The sequence below is a fragment of the Cetorhinus maximus genome, chromosome 16, assembly GCF_964194155.1.
Source record: "Cetorhinus maximus chromosome 16, sCetMax3.hap1.1, whole genome shotgun sequence".
In the NCBI taxonomy this organism is placed as follows: domain Eukaryota; kingdom Metazoa; phylum Chordata; class Chondrichthyes; order Lamniformes; family Cetorhinidae; genus Cetorhinus; species Cetorhinus maximus.
The window spans coordinates 26,909,806-26,934,612 of record NC_135894.1 but is presented as its reverse complement, the minus strand read 5'-3'; the positions used below and the strand labels follow the sequence as shown (position 1 = coordinate 26,934,612).

Sequence of the window (24,807 nt, the reverse complement as noted above, 5' to 3'; positions counted from 1 at the left end):
GCCGCCGTCCTACCAGTGTTGACTTCGGTGCATTGGCATGACGGCACTATCACCTCAGACTGAAGGCAGAGAGACTGCTCCATCGTGTCTTGCAATCCGAGGAGTGCAGCGGACGTCCCTTTCTGATGTTCCTGAGCTTGCCTTTGCAGCTCCAGCAACTGAGGTGTGACCGAGTCCAGGGGCTTGTCATCTGACTCAGACTCAGCAAATTTCTGGTCTCCAGCAGTCCTCCAAGTGCCGGAAATATGGGAAGTCCCTGCCTCTGCCTGCTGTGGATCAGACAGTGTGATGTGCTCACCAGATTGTGATCCCAAGGCTACTCTAAAGCTAGGTCCCACCAAGGTGTGTGTCTCTGCACTGGTGGAGGGTGTGGGTGAGCGCTGTGACAGGTCTTCAATTAGGGCGTCATCGGATTCTTTTTCCGAGGTACCTTTGGGGCTTGAGTCGAGGACCTGGGTCGTGGTCCCCCTTGGCTGCTTCCCAGATGTGCCTGTGAAAGCGAGGAGAGGTAAATTAATGCATGGCAGGGGACTGCAGAGCAGGAGAACTGACTCACAGCGTGGTTGTGATGCATCTGATGGATGTTGCATTGCTGGATCCTCACTTGGTTGAGTATTGCTGACCTCACCGTCAGCACAGGACTGATCCAGACCATCGTCAGCCAGCTGGAGGCTCTGTTCTCAAAGTCCGTGAGGACCTTGATTTCAGGCATTCCTCCACTGGTCTGCAGCATTTCCCTCTTGTTGTGTGCCAGCTTGTCCTGCATGAATAGAGATGGAGAGAATGTAAGCAGGATGCCTGCCAGGCCAGATGAGAAGGATGCCTGGCCTGTGTGGGTTGGTAAGCGGTGCCCTGGATGGGATGAGGACATGATCCGCAGGGCAGATGAAGGTATGTTTGAGAGAGTGAATGATGATGGCCCTTGAACTGGCAGTGAGTGAGATCCCTGTGGATGTGCGATGGGTTTGTGAGTGTGTGAGTTGAGAGTGAGGAGAAGAGCGACTTACCCTGGCGGGACAGAGATCATTCATCCTCCTTTTGGCACTGGGCGGCTAGCGTCTTTTGCAGGGCGTTGGCACTGACCAACATTGACCTCCCATGCTGGATTGCTGCCCTTGCTTGCCAGTCTTGCCCAGAGCGGAGGTAGAGGAGTTCACACAGGGCCTCCACTGCATCCAGTAGGTGCCCGAAGGAGACGTCACTAAATCTGGGGGCAGCCATGCCTTTGCAGCAGCTTCTGATCCCTTAGAGATAGCTAGCTCTGTGCAGGGGCACCCTTTAAATATGGTGCCCAGATGACTGAGGCCTGAGGTGATGGTGGAGAGGATCAATCAGCGGCCTGACGTGTTTCCTGGGAATGCATTATTAATGAGGTGGGATGTGCCAGGAATGGGACAATACGGCACAAAAAGCCGACATTGTGGCCAGCGGGTAAAACGTCCTTTCTCCTGCCCGCTGCCGCACTTCAGGCAAACCTGGGACGATTCTGCCCAATGATAAGTTTCAGAGTAAAAATGTATTGAAACAGTTCCCTGTTAATAACAAGTGACTTCTCCATCCTTCCCCGAGCATTAGTCACTAGGGTTTTAAAGGTGTGCACAGACAGACGATACTCCTCTGCCACTTTGAAATCAGAGACAGAGGAAATTCTGGCACTCAGTGCAACCACAAAGAGCAAGCATCCAGATATCGCCTAACCAATGTCAGTAAAATGTTACCTAGACTTTTATCATACTGTTATATGTTGTTCGCTGGAGAACCCGTCCATTTTATGACCCCATACCATGCATATATTCCCAATGTAGGACAAAAAACACTTCAGTGAAGCCTCAAAGCTAAAAGCACTGCAACACATGGAGCCAACCCAAGTAAACCAGGGAGATTCCACATTCAATGCTGATTGAATAACCTTAGTTCAGCAGGAAACAAGTGTGCAATAATCAGCTAAGTTACTCCTCACTTAGTGAAGTGAAAGAAGAAATCATTCTGCTCTTGATCACTATTCAGTGACCTTTGCTGGAAAGTGCATGGTAAAGGACAGGATTGGACTCGGCTGCAAGATTCTCGATGACAGAATACTGTGTCACTATTCACTATCTATACACAACATCACAGAGGGCATTATCAACTTCCTGACTGCCCCCACTCCCCAGCACACAGCCTCTCCCTCACAGCCTCTCTCCCCACCAGCAGACAGCCTCTCCTCCTCCCATCACTGCAGACTCACCGCTGCCGCTCCAATGCAGGCCTCAGGCTGAGTGCTGCCACTCACCTTTCCACGCTCAATGCTCCTCCAATCACAGACAATTTCACTCCTGCATTTGCTAGCAATAGGCTCACTAGTGAAGAACCAGGGGATACAGTCTCAGAATAAGGGCCAGGCCATTTAGGGTCGAAATAAGGAGGAATTTCTTCAAAGAGTGGTAAATGTTTGGAATTCTCTACCCCAAAGGGCTGTGGAGGCTGTCACTGAGTATGTTCAAGACAGATATCGATAGATTTCTAGACACTAGTGACATCAAGGGATACGGGAATACGCGAAGATGACATTGAGATAGAAGATCAGCCATGATCAGTTAAATGGTGGAGTAGGCTCGAGGGCTGAATGGCCTACTCCTGCTCCCATGTTCCTATACAGCCGCCTAGCAATGGCAGCTGGGTCACCATACCCCCATCTCCCCCTGTCCCAACCAACTCCAACTGACCACAATCTTTGAACTTTCTCAAACAGCTGCTCGAGATTATCAGAGAGGGAGAGCAGGGATTGGATCATTGGACTGAGATAGTGGTACTGGTTCCTCACATTGTACCCATAGTGGAAGTGGTCCAGGGAATGGCGTATTCCCAGCTAAGGCTGAGAAGAAGCAGATTTCAGAATGATGGGACATGGAACTCATGGGTCTATGCCTGAATGAAGGATGTTTCAGGAACAAGGTGCCTATGTGTAGGCTCTGAGATCAACCTCGGAGGCCCTGAGGCAAATCACAGTTGCCATTCTCAAGTCTACAGCTTCACTTTGTGGAAGCTCGCTCTCCTTTATAGGGACCAGTACAGTTAATGGCAGCTTCTTTAAAATCTGCAGCAAACCTCCAGCTAAGAAACAGCCAGGGACCAGTCGATGCTTCAGCCTCCACAGAAGGAAATACAGCCATGGTGTCAAAGATAGGCATTGGTTGACAGGAGCTCCCGTTCAGTGGGAGCTAATAATAACACTGCCAGAATCTCCTTTTCTCTATCCTCTACTTCTTTTCACCCTCCATGATAATTGCATTTCACAGTATACCCAGAGAGAATCATCCAATCAAATAGCACAGATGAAGGCCATTCAGCATTTCACTCCTATGCTGGCTCTTTAATAAAAGGATCCAATTAGTCCCACTCTGCTGCGCTTTCCCACGGCTAATGTTTATGTTTAATATTTATCCAACTCCTTTTTGATCTTTCCTATTGATTCTGCCTCCCTCACCAGACAGTAAATTCCAGATCACAATAACTCGCTGAGTAAAACATATTCTCTGCATTGTCCCTCTGGCTATTTTGCCAAATGCCTAAATTGGTTACTGACTCTCCTGTCAGTGGAAACAGTCTATCCCTATTTACTCACCAAAACCCCTCAAAATTCAACTTAATCTCCTTTTAACCTCCTCTGCTCTGAAGACAACATACCAGCTTCTCCGGTCTCTCCACATTAACTGAAGTCCTGGTATTATTCTAGTAAATCTCCTCTCCATCTTCTCCAAAACTTTGACATCCTTCTGACAGTGTGCGGCTCAGAATTGGACTGAATACACCTACTCAAGCTAGCTAGTGATTTATAAAGATGTAGCTTCACTTCCTTGTTTTCTATGGGCAGAATTTTACGTCCCGTGGGTGGGCGCATGCCTGACTCGAACGGGCGTAAAATCGCCTAAGATGACATTGGGCGAGCGTCCCGACGTCATCGCTCACTCGCGTGATATTTCACTCAGCAGGCGCGTGCAGAAGTCGGAAGGGAGCCCGCTGACAATTGAGAGAGCAATTGAGCCCATTAACGGCCCAATTGTCAGCGATTCTCCGTGGCACGTCCAACCTTACGGTTGGCGGGTGGGCTAATCGGCCAGGACGGCTTTACATTTTTGATGAAACCTCATCCAAGGGCGGGATGAAATTTCCATTGGGATTTAAAATTAAAAAATATCTGGGGGCTGTGTTTTTTACGAGGTCTGCTTTCAGTTGCTTGATTGTGCTGCATGGACACTTATTGCAGCATTTTTGTGCTTTCTTTTATTGTTTGGAGGTCTGCAGCTCCCTGAACATAAGAACTAGGAGCAGGAGTAGGCAATTCAGACCCTCGAGCCGGCCCCACCTTTCATCACGATCATGGCTGATCTCATTTCGGCCTCAACTCCAATTTCCTGCCCTCTCCCCATAACCTTTCAACCCGTTACTAATTAAAAACCTGTCTATCTCCTCCTTAAATTTATTCAGCGTCCACTGCACTCTGAGGTAGTGAATTCCATAGATTCACAACCCTTTGAGAAAAGTAATTCCTCCTCATCTCTGATTTAAATCTACCACCCCTTAGCCTAAAACTATGGCCTCTCGTTCTAGAATGCCCCACAAGGGGAAACATCCGCTCCACATCTACTTTGTCTATCCCCTTTAGCATCTTATATACCTCAATTAGATCTCCTCTCATCCTTCTAAACTCTAGCGAGTATAGGCCTAAACTGCTCAATCTCTCCTCATAAGACAAGCCCCGCATCTCTGGAATCAATCTAGTGAACCTCCTCTGAACCGCCTCCATTGCAACTACATCCTTCCTCAAGTAAGGGGACCAAAACTGTGCACAGTACTCCAGGTGCGGTCTCACCAATGCCTTGTACAGCTGCAGCAACATTTCCTTATTTTTATACTCTATTCCTTTAGCAATAAATGCCAAAATTCCATTTGCCTTCCTTATTACTTGCTGTACCTGCATACTAGCTTTCAGAGATTCATGCATGAGGACACCCAGATCCCTCTGCACTGAAGCATTCTGAAGTTTCTCTCCATTTAATAATAAGTCGCCTTTTTATTCTTCCGACCAAAATGGATAACCTCACACTTATCCACATTAAACTCCATCTGCCAAATTTTGGCCCATTCACCTAACCTGTCCATATCCATTTGTAAATTTCTTATTTCTACATTGCAACTTACTTTCCCACCTATTTTGGTGTCATCTGCAAATTTAGCTATATAGTACCTCCTATCCCTGAATCCAAGTCATTTATATAGATTGTAAATAGTTGGGGCCCAAGGACAGAACCCTGTGGCACCCCACTAGTTACAGCTTGCCATCCAGATAAAGACCCATTTATCCCGTCTCTCTGCTTTCTGTTGGTTAGCCAATCCTCTATCCAAGCTAATATATTACCCCTAACTCCGTGTGATCTTATCTTGAGTATTAATCTTTTTAATGTGAGGCAGCTGTCTGCCTTCAGGGAGGTCAGTAGAGGTGCTCACCTGCACCCGTGGTGACATGGGTGCCCACCCTCTTCCCCCGCCACCCGCAGTGCTGAGCCTTTCTCAGGGCACGTTTCATGCTGGCTGGACAACCAGCGTAAGATCGCATTCACAGCGCGATCTTGGCCGGGAGCAGGTTTTACATCTGCTTCCAGCCGCGCCGACCTAGGGTGCACCCTGGTGGCGTTATTTATCAAACCCAGGGTCCCATGTATCTTTTTAACAGTCATATCAACTCGTCCCGCCATTTTTGAAGATTTGTGTACGTAAGCCCTCAGATCTCTCCGTTCATATAGCCAATGAGACTGGATCATTTTGGGACAGCCATCCGTGTTCCTGACAAATCCTGACTGTTGTTGGTTGATCCAGACATCTGCCACTTACCTGATCCTGTGATAAGCAGCAAGAAAAAACCCAGGAGTGTGTAGGAAGTTTGAAAAAGTGCCTCCCAGCTGCAGAAATTTGTAGTCACAATCCAGCGACTAGTCCTGACAGCTCCCCATCCTTCTCAGTTGTAGTTGTCCAGGCTGCTTTAGTAATGCAAATCCTAGGTGGCTCACACTTAAGATTGAGGCAAATAAGGTCAGAAGGGATTGGGCAGGTGGATCACTGAAAAAGCACTTGCAAACATAAGGACATGTGAATTAGGAGCAGGAGTAGGCCATTCAGCCCCTCCAGCCTGCTCTGCCATTCAGTAAGATCATGGCTGATCTGATAAAAGCAGCTCTGAAGAAGAGTCATAAGGACTCGAAATGTTGGCTGTTTCTCGCTCCACAGATGCTGCCAGACCTGCTGAGTTTTTCCAGTATTTTCTGTTTTTATTATGACTGAACTGATTGTGGCCTCAACTCCACATTCCACCCACACAGAAAATCTTTGAACTCGGGGGCAGGGCATCTGATCTGTACACCGAATTTTCTATTCTAATTTACACTTCAGGCTCTACACTGGTCATTAACCTCAGGCTGATCGGTTAAAGAGATACACAATTGCCTGCTCTGTTTACACAGCTCCTAGGTGCCCTGGAGAGAACACTCTGCAGTTTAGATTTCAGACTTACAGCAACTTCATGTGCAAAGATTGATGGAAATTAAACCAGCAAGGGTCGTGCTGATGGTTCAATCACCACTCAGAGTAACTTCTGGGCCATTACAAATTAAATTGTATCTGTAGTGATTATTATTTGCTGATGAAGGAGAATAACACAGCGTTATCCTATTATTTACCTGTATCATTGGGTTTGTAGGTGGGTTTGTCAGTTTCAATAAAAATGAAGTATGGTTTTGGCAGGAGGAGGAGGTGAACCAATCTCCTCTTTGTAAACAGTTTGGGAATTTCCACAGCCAGTGTAATATACGATGTCCTACTGGTTAATCCACATGGTATCGCCTTTTCTGGGAGGATCTGTGACAGTGAGATCACAAGAGAATCTCAGGATAACATTCAAAACAGCATCACATGACTTTCCTAGAGAGTAGTGAGGCTCTGGAGTCCATTGGCATCTGACTGTCAGTATGGCCTTTAAAAATTAAATGGACACTTTCCCCACTAGACCAGAGGGTGCATTATACAGTAGGTGAGTGTCTTTGTAGGGAACACCTCCCCATCTGATTCACTGGTTTTGATTGCCTGAGGGATTAGAAAAGAATTATCCAGATTTTCCCTCATTGGCCTTGGGGTTTGTCAGCACATTAAATCTGTCTCCTCTGGTTCTGGATCATTCCACCAATGGAACAGCTTCTCCCTATCTACTCTGTCCAGCCCCCTCATTATTTTGAACACCTCCATTAAATCTCCTCTAAGCCTTCTCTTCTCCAAAGAGAACATCCTTAGTTTCCCCAATCTATTCGCGTAACTGAAATTTCTCATCCCTGGAACCATTCTTGTAAATCTTTTCTGTACTCTCTCCAATGCCTTCACATCCTTCCTAAAGTGCTTAGAACTGGATGCAAAACTCCAGCTGAACCCAAACCGGTGTTTTATGCAGGTTTAATGTAACTCTCTTGTTCTTGTACTCTATGCCCCTATTAATAGAACCCAGGATTCCATTTGCTTTATTAACTGCGCTCTCAACCTGTGCTGCCACGATTTATGCACACGTACCCCCACTGCACTCTGCTCCTGCATCCCCTTTAGAATTGTCCCCTTGTTCTTCCCACCAAAATGAATCACTTCACATTTCTCTGCATTAAATTTCATCAAATAATTCCTAATGCAATTATATCCTTTCTTAAGTAGGAGAGCAAAACTGTACACAGTACCCTAGATGTGGTCTCACCAACGCCCTGTACAACTGTAGCAAAATTTCCCTACTTTTATATTCCATTCCCCTTGCAATAAACAACAACATTCCATTCACCTTCCTGATCACTTGATGTTCCTGCACACCAACTTTTTGGGATTCACGTACCAGGACACCCAGATCCCTCTGTACCTCAAGAGTTGTGCAATCTCTCTCCATTTAAATAATTTGCTGCTTTTCTGTTCTTCCTGCCAAAGTGGACAAGTTCACATTTTCCCACATTATACTCCATCTACCAAATTTTGTCTCACTCACTTAACCTATCTATATCCCTTTGCAGAAGCCTTGTGTCCTCTTCACAACTTTCTTTCCTATCAATCATTGTTTCATCAGCAAATTTAGCAGCTATACATTCGGTCCTATCATCCAAGTCATTGATATAGATTGTACATAGTTAAGGCCCCAGCACTGATCCCTGTGGCACTCCACTTGTTACATCTTGCCAATCCAAAATTACCCATTTACGCCTACTCTTTGTTTCCTGTTAGCTAACCATCTATCCATGCTAATATGTTACGCCCTACAGTATGAGCTCTTTCTTTGGCACCTTGTCAAATGCCTTCAGGAAATCTAAGTACACCACATCCACAGGTTCCCATTTATCCATGTTGCTTGTTACTTCCAGAAAAGACTCTAGTGAATGAGTCAAACACAATTTCCCTTTCACAAAACCATGTAGACTCTGCCTTATTACGTTGAGATTTTCTAAATTACCTGCTATAACCTCCTTAATAATAGGTTCCAGCATTTTCCCTATGCCGGATGTTATGCCAACTGGCCTGTAGTTTCTTGCTCTCAGTCACTCTCCTTTCTTGATTAGAGGAATCACATTCGCTATTTTTCAATCTGATGGGACCTTTCCAGAATCTCGAAAATTTTGGAAAATTAAAACCAATGCATCTGCTGACTCAGCAGCAACTTCTTTTAAGACCCTAGGATAAAGTCCACCAGGACCTGGAGACTTGTCAGCTTTTAGTTCTGATAATTTTCTCAGTGCGCTTTCCCTGGTGATTGTAGTTGTTTTAAGTTCCTCCCTCCCTTTCACCTGGTGATTCACAATTATTTCTGGGATGTTATTTGTATCCTCTACAGCGAAGACTATACAAAATATCTGTTTAATTTTTCGCCATTTCCTTATCTTCCATTATTAATTCCCCCGACTCTTTCTCTCTCCGGAGGACCGACGATCACTTTACTTACTGTTTTCCACACACAGACCCTCACGCAAGCACACAATCCCTCGCCTCCAGGCACACAAACCATCGTCCGCACACACACAAACCATCACTTGCACACACAAAAACGCTCATTCACACACACACACACACAAACCCTTGCCCACACACACACACAAACCCTTGCCCACTCACACACACACAAATCCTTGCCCACTCACACACACACAAATCCTTGCAACACACACACACAAATCCTTGCCCACACACACACAAACCCTAGCCCACACACACAAGCCCTTGCCCACTCACACACAAACCCTTGCCATACACACCACACTTGCCACTCACACTAACACACACACACACGCACAAACCTTTGCAACGCACACACACATGCACACACACACCCTTGCCCACACACACACACACAAACCCTTGTCCACACACACACAAACCCTTGCCCACACAAACTCACACACAGACAAACCCTTGCCCACACACACAAACCTTTGCCACACACACACAAACCTTTGCCCACACAAACCCTTGCCACACACACGAACACTCACAAACACACACAAACACACACACCCTTACCCACACACACACAAACACACACCCTCGCCACGCACACACACAAACCCTTGCCACACACACACAAACCCTTGCCCACACACACAAATCCTTGCCACACACACACACACAAACCCTTGCCACACACACACAAACGCAAACCCTTGCCCACTCACACACAAACCCTTGCCCACACACACACAAACCCTTGCGTACACACACAAATCCTTGCAACACACACAAACCCTTGCACACTCACACACCCACAAATCCTTGCAACACACACAAACCGTTGCCCACTCACACACAAACCCTTGCCACTCACACACAAACGCAAACCATTGCCCACTCACACACAAACCCTTGCCCACTCACACATGCACACAAACCCTTGCCACACACACACACAAACCCTTGCCACACACACACACACTTGCCACACACACACACCCTCGCCACGCACACACACAAACCCTTGCCACACACACACACTTGCCACACACACACACACACACACAAACACACACACCCTCGCCACACACACACACAAACCCTTGCCACACACACCCTCGCCACACACACAAATCCTCGCCATGTACAGACACATGCACACACACCTTTGCCCACAGACACACACACACCCTTGCCCACAGACACACACACACAAACCCTTGCCACACACAAACACACTTGCCATACACACAAACACACCCTTGCCACACACACACACTTGCCACACACACCCTTGCCCACATACACACACACACAAGCCCTTGCCCACAGACACACACACAAACCCTTGCCCACCCTCACACAAATCCTTGCCCACATACACGCAAGCTCTTGCCCACACAAATCCTTGCCCACACACGCAAACCCTTGCCCACACACATGCAAACCCTTGCCCACACACAAAAACCCTTTCCCACACATACAAATCCTTGCCCACACTCACAAACCCTTGCCCACACACGTACAAACTCTTGCCCGCACAAACCCTTGCCCACACAATCCCTTGCCACACACACAAACCCTTGCCCACCCACACACAAACCCATGCCCACACACACACAAACCCTTGCCCACCCACACACAAACCCTTGCCCACACAAACTCACACACAGACAAACCCTTGCCCACACACACACAAACCCTTGCCCACACAAACTCACACACAGACAAACCCTTGCCACACACACAAACCCTTGCCCATGCACACACAAACCCTTGCCCACACACACACAAACCCTTGCCCACACAAACTCACACACAGACAAACCCTTGCCACACACACAAACCCTTGCCCACGCACACACAAACCCTTGCTCACATACACATAAACTCTTGCCCACACAAACTCTTGCCACACACACAAACCTTTGCCCACACAAACCCTTGCCACACACACAAACACCCTTACACACACATACACACACCCTTGCCCACACACACACAAACGCACACACATACCCTTGTCCACACACACACAAATCCTTGCAACACACACACAAACCCTTGCCACACACAAACGCAATCCCTTACCCACACACACACAAACCCTTGCCCACACACACATAAACCCTTGCCCACTAACACACAAACCCTTGCCACACACACACAAACCCTTGCCACACACACATATATTTGCCACACACACAAACACAAACCCTCGCCACACACACACACAAATCCTCGCCACGCACGCACACAAACCCTCACCACGCACACACACACCCTTGCCTACAGACACACACACGCAAACCCTTGCCCACACACACAAACCCTTGCCCACACACACAAACAAACACACACACACCTATAAACAAACACACACAAACAAACACACACACAAATCCTTGCCCACACACACACACACACACACACGCATACACACGCAAACACATACACACTTGCCCATACACGCACAAACACACACACACACCCTTGTCCACACACACATACACCCATCCACTCTTGCCCACACACAGACAAACAAACACACACACACACACATCTTTGCCCACACACACAAACACACACACACAACCTTGCCCACACACACACACACGCACACGTGCACACAGAATCACACAGTGCAGAAGAGGCCCTTCGGCCCATCGAGTCTGCACCGACACGTGAGAAACACCTGACCTACCTACTGAATCCCATTTACCAGCACTTGGTACATAGCCTTGAATGTTATGATGTGCCAAGTGCTCATCCAGATACTTTTTAAAGGATGTGAGGCAACCCGCCTCCACCACCCTCCTAGGCAGCACATTCCAGACCATCACCACCCTCTGGGTAAAAAGGTTTTTCCTCATATCCTCCCTAAACCTCCTGCCCCTCACCTTGAATTTATGTCCCCTTGTTACTGACCCTTCAACCAAAGGGAACACCTGCTCCCTATCCACCCTGTCCATGCCCCTCATAATCTTGTACACCTCGATCAGGTCGCCCCTCAGTCTTCTCTGCTTCAACGAAAACAACCCAAGGCTATCCAACCTCTCTTCATAACTTAAATGTTTCATCCTAGGCAACATCCTGGTGAATCTCCTCTGCATCCCCTCCAGTGCAATCACATCATTCCTATAATGTGGCGACCAGAACTGCACACAGTACTCCAGCTGTGGCCTCACCAAGGTTCTATACAACTCCAACATGACCTCCCTACTTTTGTCATCTATGCCTCGATTGATAAAGGCAAGTGTCCCATATGCCTTTTTCACCACCCCACTTACATGCCCCTCTGCCTTCAGAGATCTATGGACACACACGCCAAGGTCCCTTTGTTCCTCAGAACTTCCTAGTGTCAGGCCGTTCATTGAATACTTCCTTGTCAAATTACTCCTTCCAAAGTGTATCACCTCACACTTTTCAGGGTTAACTTCCATCTGCCACTTATCTGCCCACTTGACCATCCCGTCTATATCTTCCTGTAGCCCAAGACACTCAATCTCACTGTTAACCACCCGGCCAATCTTTGTGTCATCCGCAAACTTACTAATCCTACTCCCGCATAGTCATCTATGTCGTTTATATAAATGACAAATAATAGGGGACCCAGCACAGATCCCTGTGGTACGTCACTGGACACTGGCTTCCAATTACTAAAGCAGACTTCTGTCATCACCCTCTGCCTCCTACAACTAAGCCAATTTTGAATTCACCTTATCAAATTACCCTGTATTCCATGTGCATTTGCCTTCTTTATAAGTCTCCCGTGTGGGACCTTGTCAAAGTCTTTGCTGAAATCCATATAAACTACATCAACTGCGCTACCCTCATCTACATACCTGGTCACCTCCTCAAAAAATTCAATCAAACTTGTTAGGCATGACCTCCCTCTGACATGCTGACTATCCCTGATCAAACCTTGCCTCTCCAAGTGGAGATAGATTCTCTCCTTCAGAACTTTCTCCAATAGTTTCCCTACCACTGACGTGAGACTCACTGGCCTGTAGTTCCCTGGCTTATCTCTACAACCCTTCTTAAATAGCGGAACCACATTAGCTGTTCTCCAGTCCTCTGGCACCTCCCCCGTGGCCAGAGAGGAATTAAAAATTTGGGTCAGAGCCCCTGCGATCTCCTCCCTTGCCTCCCTCAGCAGTCTGGGACACAAATCATCTGGATCTGGAAATTTGTCCACTTTTAAGCCTGCCAACACCTCCAATACCTTGTCACTCCCTATATCAATTTGCTTAAGAACCTCGCAGTCTCTCTCCCCAAGTTCCATACCTTCATCCTCATTCTGTTGGGTGAAGACGGATGTGAAGTATTCATTCAACACTCTAGCGATGTCATCTGGCTCCACCCCTTGGTCCCTTGGACTCTTTCCCTGGTTATCCTCTTCCCATTGATATACTTATAGAATATCTTGGGATTTTCCCTGCTTTTACCATCCAGAGCTTTCATATATCCCCTCTTTGCTCTCCTAATTGCTTCCTTAAGCTCCACCCTGCACTTTCTGTACTCCAGTAATGCCTCCGTTGATTTGCTTCCCTTGTACTTGCTAAAAGCATCTCTTTTCTTCTCATCGTAACCTGAATATCTCTGGTCATCCATGGTTCTCTGGGCTTGTTACTCCTTCCTATCTCCCTAGAGGGAACATGTTGAGCCTGTACCCTCCCCATTTCCTTTCTGAACGCCCCCCACTGCTCCTCTGTAGATTTCCCCACAAGTAGCTGTTCCTAGTCTACCTTGGCCAGATCCTGCCTTATTTTACTGAAACCACTCTCCCCCAGTCCAAAACATTTTTTTGCAACTTGTCTATTTCTTTGTCCGTAACAAACTTAAACTGTACCATGTTGTGGTCGCTATCACTAAAATGCTCCCCCACCACCACCTCAGCCACCTGTCCAGCTTCATTCCCCAGAATTAGGTCCAGCACTGCACCGTCCCTTGTTGGACCCTCTACATATTGACCTAAAAAGTTCTCCTGTACACATTTCAAGAAATCCACTCCATCCAAGTCCTTAACATTATGTCTATCCCAATTAATGTTGGGAAAGTTGAATTCACCGAATATAATTACCCTATTATTATTGTTTTTACACACCTCCGTAAATTGTGCAATTATTTGCTCCTCAATTTCCCGCTGACTACCTGGGGGTCTATAATAAACACCTAACAATGTGGCTGCCCCTTTTTTATTCCTAAACTCTACCCACAAAGCTTCATTCGATGCCCCTCCAAGATATCTCCTTACTGCAGTAACTGACTCCTTAACTAATAACGCAATGCCTCCTCCTCTTTTACCCCCTCCCCTGTCTCGCCTGAAGCTATGTATTCATCTGCGCTATTCTCCTATTTCTGAGCTCGCTAGCACGTGGCACTGGGAGTAATCCAGAGATTACAACCGAAGAGGTCTTGCTTTTTAGTCTACTGCCTAACTCCCTGAATTCTTGATGCAAGACCTCATCCCTCTTTCTACCTATGTCATTGGTAACAACATGTACCATGACCTCTGCCTTATCACCCTCCCCCTTCAGGATGCCCTGCAGCCATTCAGTGACATCCCGGACCCTGGCACCAGGGAGGCAAGATACCATCCTGGAGTCACGTTGACGGCCACAGTAGCGCCTATCTGTTCCCCTGACTATAGAATCCCCTATTATTATTGCTCTTCCTCCCCTCCTGTACAGACAGGCTGCTTGTGGTGCCAGAAGCTTGGCTCTGTCTGCACTCCCTGGAGGAACCAGCGCCCTCATCAGCCTCCAAAATGGAATACCGATTTGCGAGCGGGACCCCAAGGGACTCCTGAACTACTGCCTGTTTCTCTTGGGCTGCCTGGTGGTCACCCATTCCCTTCCTTCCTCAAGTCCCTTCAGCTGCGCTGTGACCACCTCTCTAAACGTGCCATCCACGATGCTCTCAGACTCACGGATGCTCCACAATGTCCCCAGCCGCCATTCCAGCTCTGAAACCCGAGCTTCCAGGAGCTGCAGCTGGACACATTTCCTGCACACATGCTGGTCCCGGGCACTGCAAATGTCCCCGGCTTCCCACATGGAGCATGAGGAGCACACCACAGCTTTGCGTGCTCCTGCCATGACTTATCCCTTTAAATTGATGAATACATAGCTTAAGAGGTTGTGCAGGTGGGAGGGTTTCAGATTCCTGCATCACTGGGACCATTTCTGGGGAAGATGGGACCTGTACAAGTGGGACGGTCCATATCTGAACCGGAGCGGGACTAACATCCTTGCGGGTGGGTTTGCTAGTGCTGTTGGGAGGAGTTTAAACTAATTCAACAGGGGGAGGGGACACAGAAAGTTAGCAGAATAGGGACACATCATAATACAGTAAAACAATCAAGTCAGAGGGAGTACAGCTGCATTAGGTTTCAAGGGAGTAAGGCAAGGCTGGATGGCTTCAACTTTAATGCCAGGAGTATTACAGGTAAAACGGATGAGTTAAAGGTGAGGATTGACACGTGGAATTGTGATATAGTAGCCATCACTGAGACGTGGTTCAGGGAGGGGCAGGATTGGCAGCTCAACATTCCGGGATATAGAATCCCTTTGAAATCAATTACTCTAGGGCCCTTCTTTCCTGATCTTCATTACTATAGAATATACAAACTATAAACCACAAAAAGACCTTAAACTATAAGCAATTAAAGTAGTAAATACTTACCCGACCTGACCCACTACTTACCAGTCATTCCTTGCCCTTGTAGCCTCTACTGCTGCAGCGGGGCAAGACCCCATTCTGAAGATTTAAGAAGTTGGATAACCAAGAAAAAAATGCAAAGAGCACCTCTTCCCCTGTGCACAGAATTCCCACTGTGCACCAAAATGCCAATACCCACACTCACTCTGGCTGTATCTCGCTCACGATGAGCTCTCTCCCCTGTTCATGTGCAAGCACACACACATACACACAAACACACACAATCACACACACATCCTTGCCCACACAAACACCCACACACACACTCACACACCCTTGCCCACACACACACAAACACTCACACATCCTTGCCCACACAAACACCCACACACAAACACTCACACACCCTTGCCCACACACACACAAACACATACCCTTGCCCACACACACATAAACACACACAATCTCACACACACACATACACACATAAACACACAACCTTGTCACACACACACACATCCTTGCTCACACAAACACACACACACAAAAACGTACACACCCTTGCCCACACAAACACACACACGCCCTTGCCCCCACACACACACACAAAATCACACACACAAACACGCACAAACACACACACAATCACACACACAATCACACACACAAATACACACCCTTGCCCACACACACACAAACACACACACACAGACAAACACACACACACACACTTGCCCACACATACACACACATGCAAACCCTTGCCCAGATACACACACACACAGTCCCTTGCACATACACATGCGCACACACACACACGCAAACCTTTGCCCATACACACACACACACACACACAAACACTCAAACGCACACAGCCTTGCCCACACACACACCCTTGCCCAAACACACCCCCATCCCACACACACAAACAGACACACACACAAACACACACAGACACACCCTTGCCCACACACACTCCCTTGCCCACATGCACACACACCCTTGCCCACACACACACAAACTATCGCCTGCACACACACATACAAAGCCTTGCCCAAAAACATAAACCATCGCATGCACACACAAACTCATGCCCACACACCCCTTGCCCACACACACATACACACCCTTTACCACACACACACACACACAAACCCTTGCCCCCACGCACACACAAACCCTTGCCCCCCATACACACAAATTCTTACACACACAAACCCTTGCCCACTCTCTCTCTCTCGCTCACACACACACACACACATCCTTGCCCCCCACACATACACACACACAAACCCTTGCCCACACACACAGACAAACCTTTGCCCACACAAACCCTTGCCACACACACACACACACCCTTGCTCACACACACACAAACACACACCCTTGCCCACACACACACAAACACCCTTGCCCACACACGCATCCTTGCCCACACACACACCCACACTTTCCCACACACACAGAAACACACCCTTGCCCACACACACACCCACACTTTCCCACACACACAGGAACACACCCTTGCCCACACACACACACACATACACCACATACTTGCCCACACACAAACATACACGTACACACACACAAACCCTTGCCCACACACACAGACAAACCTTTGCCCACACAAACCCTTGCCACACACACACACACACACACACTCTGCCCACACCCACACACACAAACCCTTGCCCACACACACACACTGACCCTTGCCCACACACACACTAACCCTTGCCCACAGACACACACACAAACCACTGCACGTGCACGCACACACACACATACACACACCCTTGCCCACACACACAAACTATCGCCTGCACACACACATGCAATGTCTTGCCCAAACACATAAACCATCGCATGCACACACAAACTCATGCCCACATCCCTTGCCCACACACACACACACACCCCCTTCCCCACACACAGACACTTGCCCCCACACACACACAAACCCTTGCCCCCACACATACACACAAACCCTTGCCCACCCTCTCTCCCTCACTCACACGCACACACACATCCTTGCCCCCCACACATGCACACACACACACAAACCTTTGCCTAGACACACACACACACGCAAACCCTTGCCCACACACACACCTTTGCACACGTACACACACACACACACAAACACATCCTTGCACACACACACACAAACTATCGCCTGCACACACACATACAAAGCCTTGCCCAAAAACATAAACCATCGCATGCACACACAAACTCATGCCCACACACCCTTTGCCCACACAAACCCTTGCCACACACACAAACACACACACCCTTACACACACACCCTTGCCCACACACACAAATACACACACACACACCCTTGCGCACACACACAAACACCCTTGCCCACACACGCATCCTTGCCCACACACACCCACACTTGCCCACACACACAGAAACACACCCTTGCCCACACACAAACACACACATACACACACACACACCCTTGCCCACACACACACAATCACACACACACACACTCTTGCCCACACCCACACACACAAAGCTTTGCCCACACACACACACACACACTAACCCTTGCCCACACACACACTAACCCTTGCCCACAGATACAAATCCTTGCACACAGACACACACACAAACCACTGCACGCGCACGCACACACACACATACACACACCCTTGTCCACACACACGAACTATCGCCTGCACACACATGCAAAGCCTTGCCCAAACACATAAACCATCGCATGCACACACAAACTCATGCCCACACACCCCTTGCCCACACACACACACACCCTTCCCCACACACACAGACACTTGCCCCCACACACACACACGAACCCTTGCCCCCACACACACACACACAAACCCTTGCCCCCACACACACAAACCCTTGCCCACCCACTCTCTCTCACTCACACGCACACACACATCCTTGCCCCCCCCCACACACACACACACACACACACAAACCCTTGCCTAGATACACACACACACACACCTTTGCACACGTACACACACACACAAACACATCCTTGCACACACACACACACATACACACAAACATACACGCACACAAACAAACCCACACAAACACACACACAAATGCACACATACCCTTGCGTACACAAACACACACACACACACACACACACTTGCCCGGAGACATACACAGGGGAGACGGTGGCAGTGTTTTTGTTATTCTTTCATGGGATGTGGGCATCGTTGGCTGGGTCAGCATTTAATGCCCATCCCTAATTGCCCTTGAGAAGGTGGTGGTGAGCTGCTTTCTCAAACCGCTGCAGTCCATGCGGTGTAGGTACACCCACAGTGCTGTTAGGAAGGGAGCTCCAGGAATTTGACCCAAGTCGGAATGGCGAGTGACTTGGAGGGGATCTTCCAGGTGGTGGCGTTCCCATCTATCTGTTGCCCTTGTCCTAGGCGGTAGTGGTCGTGGGTTTGGACTAGTAATCCAGAGGCCCAGTCTAATGCTCTGAGGACATGGGTTCAAATCTCACCACAGCAGCTAGTGAAATTTGAATTCAGTTAATAAATCTGGAATATGAAGCTAGTCTCGGTAATGGTGACCATGAAACTATCATCGATTGTGTAAAAACCCATCTGGTTCACCAATGGCCTTTAGGGATTGAAATCTGCCATCATCACCCGGTCTGACCTACATGTGACTCCAGACCCACAGCAATGTGGTTGACTCTTAACTGCTCTCTGAAATGGCCAAGCAAGACACTCAGTTCAAGGGCAAATAGGGATGGGTATCAAATGCTGGCCGCACCAATGACACCCACATTCAATGAAAGAATAAAGAGAAATCAAACTCTCACCCACACACACAAAAACCCTCACAGACACACACGCAAAAACCCTCACCCACACACACAAAAACCCTCACCCACACACACAAAAATACTCACCCACACATACAAAAACCCTCACCCACACACGCAAAAACCCTCACCCACACACGCAAAAACCCTCACCCACACATGCAAAAACCCTCACCCACACACGCAAAAACCCTCACCCACACACGCAAAAACCCTTACCCATACATGCAAAAACCCTCACGCACACACGCAAAAATACTCACCCACACACACACAAAAACCCTCACACACACACGCAAAATCCCTCACCCACACATACAAAAACCCTCACCCACACACGCAAAAACCCTCACCCACACACGCAAAAACCCTCACCCACACACGCAAAAACCCTGACCCACACACGCAAAAACCCTCACCCATACATGCAAAAACCCTCACCCACACACGCAAAAATACTCACCCACACACACACAAAAACCCTCACACACACACGCAAAATCCCTCACCCACACACACAAAATCCCTCACCCACACACACAAAAACCTTCACCCACACACACAAAAAACCCTCACCCACACACGCAAACCATCGCCAGCACAAACACACACACACAAACCCTCGCACGCACATGCAAAACATCACCTGCACACACACACACACTCACACACACACACACACAAACCCTCGCACGCACACGCAAACCATCGCCTGCACACACACACAAAAAAACACTCACACGCACATGCAAACCATCGCCTGCACACACACACACACAAAAACCCTTGCACGCACATGCAAACCGTCGCCTGCACACACACATGCGCACAAAAACCCTCGTATGCACACGCAAACCATTGCCTGCACACGCAAACCATTGCCTGCACACACACACACACACACACAAACCCTTGCATGCACATGCAAACCATCACCAGCACAAACACACACACAAAAACCCTCGCACGCACATGCAAACCATCGCCTGCACACACACACATGCAAACCATTGCCTGCACACGCAAACCATCGCCTGCACACACACACACGCAAACCATTGCCTGCACACGCAAACCATCGCCTGCACACACACACACAAACCCTTGCATGCACATGCAAACCATCACCAGCACAAACACACACACACACAAACCCTTGCATGCACATGCAAACCATCACCAGCACAAACACACACACACACAAAAACCCTCACCCACACACACAAAAATCCTCACCCGCACACACAAACCATCGCCAGCACAAACACACACACACACAAACGCTCGCATGCACATGCAAACCATCGCCTGCACACACACACACACACACAAACCCTTGCTGACACACACAAATGCTCGCTCACACACACACACCTTGCCCGTGCACACACAGACACTCGCTTGCACTCACAAACTATTGCCAGCATACACAAACCCTCACCCCAAACATACATGCTCGCAGCCTTGTCCGTACACACACAAATTCGTGGACACACACACACACACACACATACTCTCTTGATTTTTTACGAAGAGAAGGACTCCTCCTCCATTGTAAGCATGGAGGAGAAAGCCAATCCATTTTATATTTAGGGAATTAATTTCCTTCATTTTATAGAATCATCGAAATTTATGATGTAGAATGAGGTCTTCCCTCTGGACATCCGCTCCAAGGTCCCTCTGTTTCTCGACACTTCTCAGTATCCTACCATTTATTGTGTATTTTCTTGTCTTGTTTGCCCTCCCTAATTGCATTATCCCGCAATTCTCTGGATTAAATTCCAATTGTCCCTATTCCACCTACCTGAGTGGTCCATTGATATCTTTCTGCAATCGACAGCTTTCTTCCTCACTATCAAACTCACAGGCTATTTTTCTATCATCTGCAAACTTTTTCATCATATCCCTTATATTAGGTCTAAATCATTGATATATACCATGAAAAGCAGAGGAAGGCAAAAACATTACAATGTTAGCGCGTCCTCCAATCTTCAGGCATTTTCCTAGAAGGAGAGGCTGATCCCCAACTCCAGGTTCACGCCCTGGCAGTAAGTTGCCTATGTGCCTGAATCGGTCTATATTTTACTTCTTAATATTGATGACACCAATTTGCATTTCTGCAACATCTTTAATGTAGTTAAACATCTCAAAGTGCTTCCAAGGGGCATTACCAAATAAAATGTGGCACTTTGACACACATGGGGAAATGACAGATGGACAAAAACGTAACCCAAGAGTTAGTCTTTAACGCAGGATGTGAGATTGATATTGTTTATTTGGATGCTCAAGAGGTGCTTGGAAAAAACCCTGCAAAAGTGAAGCTCACAAGATCAAAGGAGAATGGCTAGGTGTATAAAAAATTGACAAAGTAAAGGAAGCAGAGATGAGCAGATGTAATTCAGGCTGGGGGCGGTAGGGGGGAAAAAGTGTCACCCAGGAGTCGGTAAGTATGATGACCACTGCTTTCAATATATATTAATGACAAGAACTTGGATATACAGGGCATAACTTCGAAGTTTGCAGATTACAGGAAATATAGTGAAGAATGAGGAGGATAGGAACAGACTTCAGGAGGAGATCGATAGACTGGTGAAGCGGGCATGTACAAGACAGATACAATTTAATGCAGAGAAGTGTGGTAGGAAGAAGAGAGGCAATATAAAATAAAGCATACAGTTTACAGGGGTTATGGGAGTTGATGGATCCGGCGGCGGGGGGTGGGGGACCATGCACACAAGTCTTTGAAAGAAGCAGAGCAAGTTCAGAAAGCTGTTTAAAAAGCAAATGGGATCCTTGGCTTCGTTAATAGAGGCATAGAGTACAAAACAAGGAAGCGATGCTAAATATTTGTAAAATAAAGGCATCAGCTGGAATACTGTGTTCAGTTCTGGGTGTCACACTTTAGGAAAAATGTCAATCAGTTCAGTTATGTGGGGGGATTAGAGAGGGTTAAGGGGAGATTTGATAGAGGGGTTTAAAATCATGAAGGATTTGACAGAACAAAGATTAATCAAGTGTTTCCAGTGGAAGAAGGGTTGGTAACCACGGACACAGATTGAAGATAATTGGTAAAAGAACCAGACGTGATGAAAAAAATAATGTTAACACAGCAAGTTATGATGATGTGGAACACACTGTCTGAAAGAGTGATAGAAGCAGATTCACTAGTAGCTTGCAAACAAGAATTGGATAAATACTTGAAGGGGAAGGATTTGCAGGGCTTTGGGAAAAAGTCAGGGATTGAGACTAATTGAATAGCTCTGTTAAAGAGCCAGCACATGCACGATGGGCTGAATGGCCTCCTTCTTTGCTGTAGTCATTCTATGATTTTAGGTGGGAGGCCAGCTAGAGGAGCATTGGAATGGCCAAGCCAAGAGGGAACAAAGGACCTGACTTATGAAGGGCTCAATCTAATAATGAGATAATATATAAAACAAGAATAAGCTCAGTAATTCCAAGCAGTCCTTGTGGAAGAACAAAAACCAGTTACCTGTACAAGAATTACTTCAGTGAAGTTGTTGGTGTGGTTGAGATTGACCCTGTGTTTCTCTGAGCACTGCACCGTGTTTTTTTGGTTCAATAAGTAAATATTGGCGTCAACATTCCCACGAGCTTCAAATACTTGGACAGTGACGGTTTCCTTCACATCAATGCGAGCAATCTTTGGAGCAGTGATCAAATAGCTAAGCAAATACAGATGGAACAACAGTTAGTCAATCAGTCTTTAACTTGCCTTCCAGCTTCACCTCTGAGGCTAATAGGGTTTAACTAACAGGACAGTTTGCATAGACTGGGTTTGCAGCCCCTTGAGGTGCTTAAGATGATTAAAAGGTTGTCGAGACTGGGAGTCAATTGAAAATGCCAAAACTGTGATTGATAGAGTTTGTTCGGCAAAGGTATTTAGAGTTTCTGAACTTTGGCAGGCCGATGGAGTTAAGGTACAGAACAGCCATCATCTAACTGAATGGTGGAAGAACAGACTCGATGGGTTGAATGGCCTCTGCCTGTTCCTATGTTCCTGTTTGTTTCATGGGCTCAGATACTTGTTCTGATCTGATGTACAATCCTCCCTGGAATTAAAGTAATCAAGGCTTTAGGTTGTTCATTTAGCGTTTTGCCAAAGCCACTGAAGATAGTGTTGAGTGTGAGATAGTGGAAGATGGTTAGAGACCATTTGCCGGCTTTAATTCTCTCTGGTTTTTATTTATATTGTGTGTTATTACAGCCATTCCAGCACAGATCACCAAACACTTTCTCACCAACTCTCCCAGACTGCTCTGCCGGGTTCTAGGAATTAAAGGAGGATTCATTCCTTGGACCCGGTGAAAATAAATCACAGGGACATTGAAACAAAACTACATCATCGAACAGGCTTGTTTATTAGTTAGAAAAAAATATTGGAGGTCATGTGAAAACAAAAAAAACATGGGGAGAAGTTCCTCAATCGGTACAATCGACAGCTACTATCCATTTGCTTCACATTTCACAATTATCACATCTCTCCCTTTGGTTTTTGTTTCACAGCAGAATTGAATTCGCCCTCACAAGTAACCCACAAAAAAATAAAAAAGTAAAGATGGGAATGAAAAATTCAGGAAAAGCTGCCCATGTAAAATATTACTGTGCATTTTGGCTCTTTCATGTTCCAGAGCTGAACGCCAGTGCAGGCACCCCTGAGAGCGGGAAAACAAGCCAGGGTTTGATTGGATAAGCAGCAAGTGACGGAATCTGTGAGCAGCTGCTCCTCCAATCACAGCTTCTGTCTCTCCGGCTCCTCCAATCACAGCTTCTGTCTCTCCGGCTCCTCCAATCACAGCTTCTGACTCTCCGGCTCCTCCAATCACAGCTTCTGACTCTCCGGCTCCTCCAATCACAGCTTCTGACTCTCCGGCTCCTCCAATCACAGCTTCTGTCTCTCCGGCTCCTCCAATCACAGCTTCTGACTCTCCGGCTCCTCCAATCACAGCTTCTGTCTCTCCGGCTCCTCCAATCACAGCTTCTGTCTCTCCGGCTCCTCCAATCACAGCTTCTGTCTCTCCGGCTCCTCCAATCACAGCTTCTGACTCTCCGGCTCCTCCAATCACAGCTTCTGTCTCTCCGGCTCCTCCAATCACAGCTTCTGACTCTCCGGCTCCTCCAATCACAGCTTCTGTCTCTCCGGCTCCTCCAATCACAGCTTCTGTCTCTCCGGCTCCTCCAATCACAGCTTCTGTCTCTCCGGCTCCTCCAATCACAGCTTCTGTCTCTCCGGCTCCTCCAATCACAGCTTCTGTCTCTCCGGCTCCTCCAATCACAGCTTCTGACTCTCTGGTTCC

At 47.5% G+C, this 24,807-nt stretch overlaps 1 protein-coding gene across 1 annotated transcript in view; it reads right to left on the bottom strand.

Moving 5' to 3' along the window:
* LOC144691449 (complement C3-like) overlaps positions 1-24,807 on the bottom strand; it is an 89,009-nt gene that overhangs the window by 60,429 nt on the left and 3,773 nt on the right. Inside the window, exons 2-3 of the mRNA XM_078559548.1 lie at positions 22,983-23,175; positions 6,714-6,891 (exon numbers count right to left, since the gene is read on the bottom strand). Of these exons, the coding sequence (XP_078415674.1) occupies positions 6,714-6,891; positions 22,983-23,175 (371 nt within the window). The remainder of the gene's footprint in view (positions 1-6,713; positions 6,892-22,982; positions 23,176-24,807) is intronic.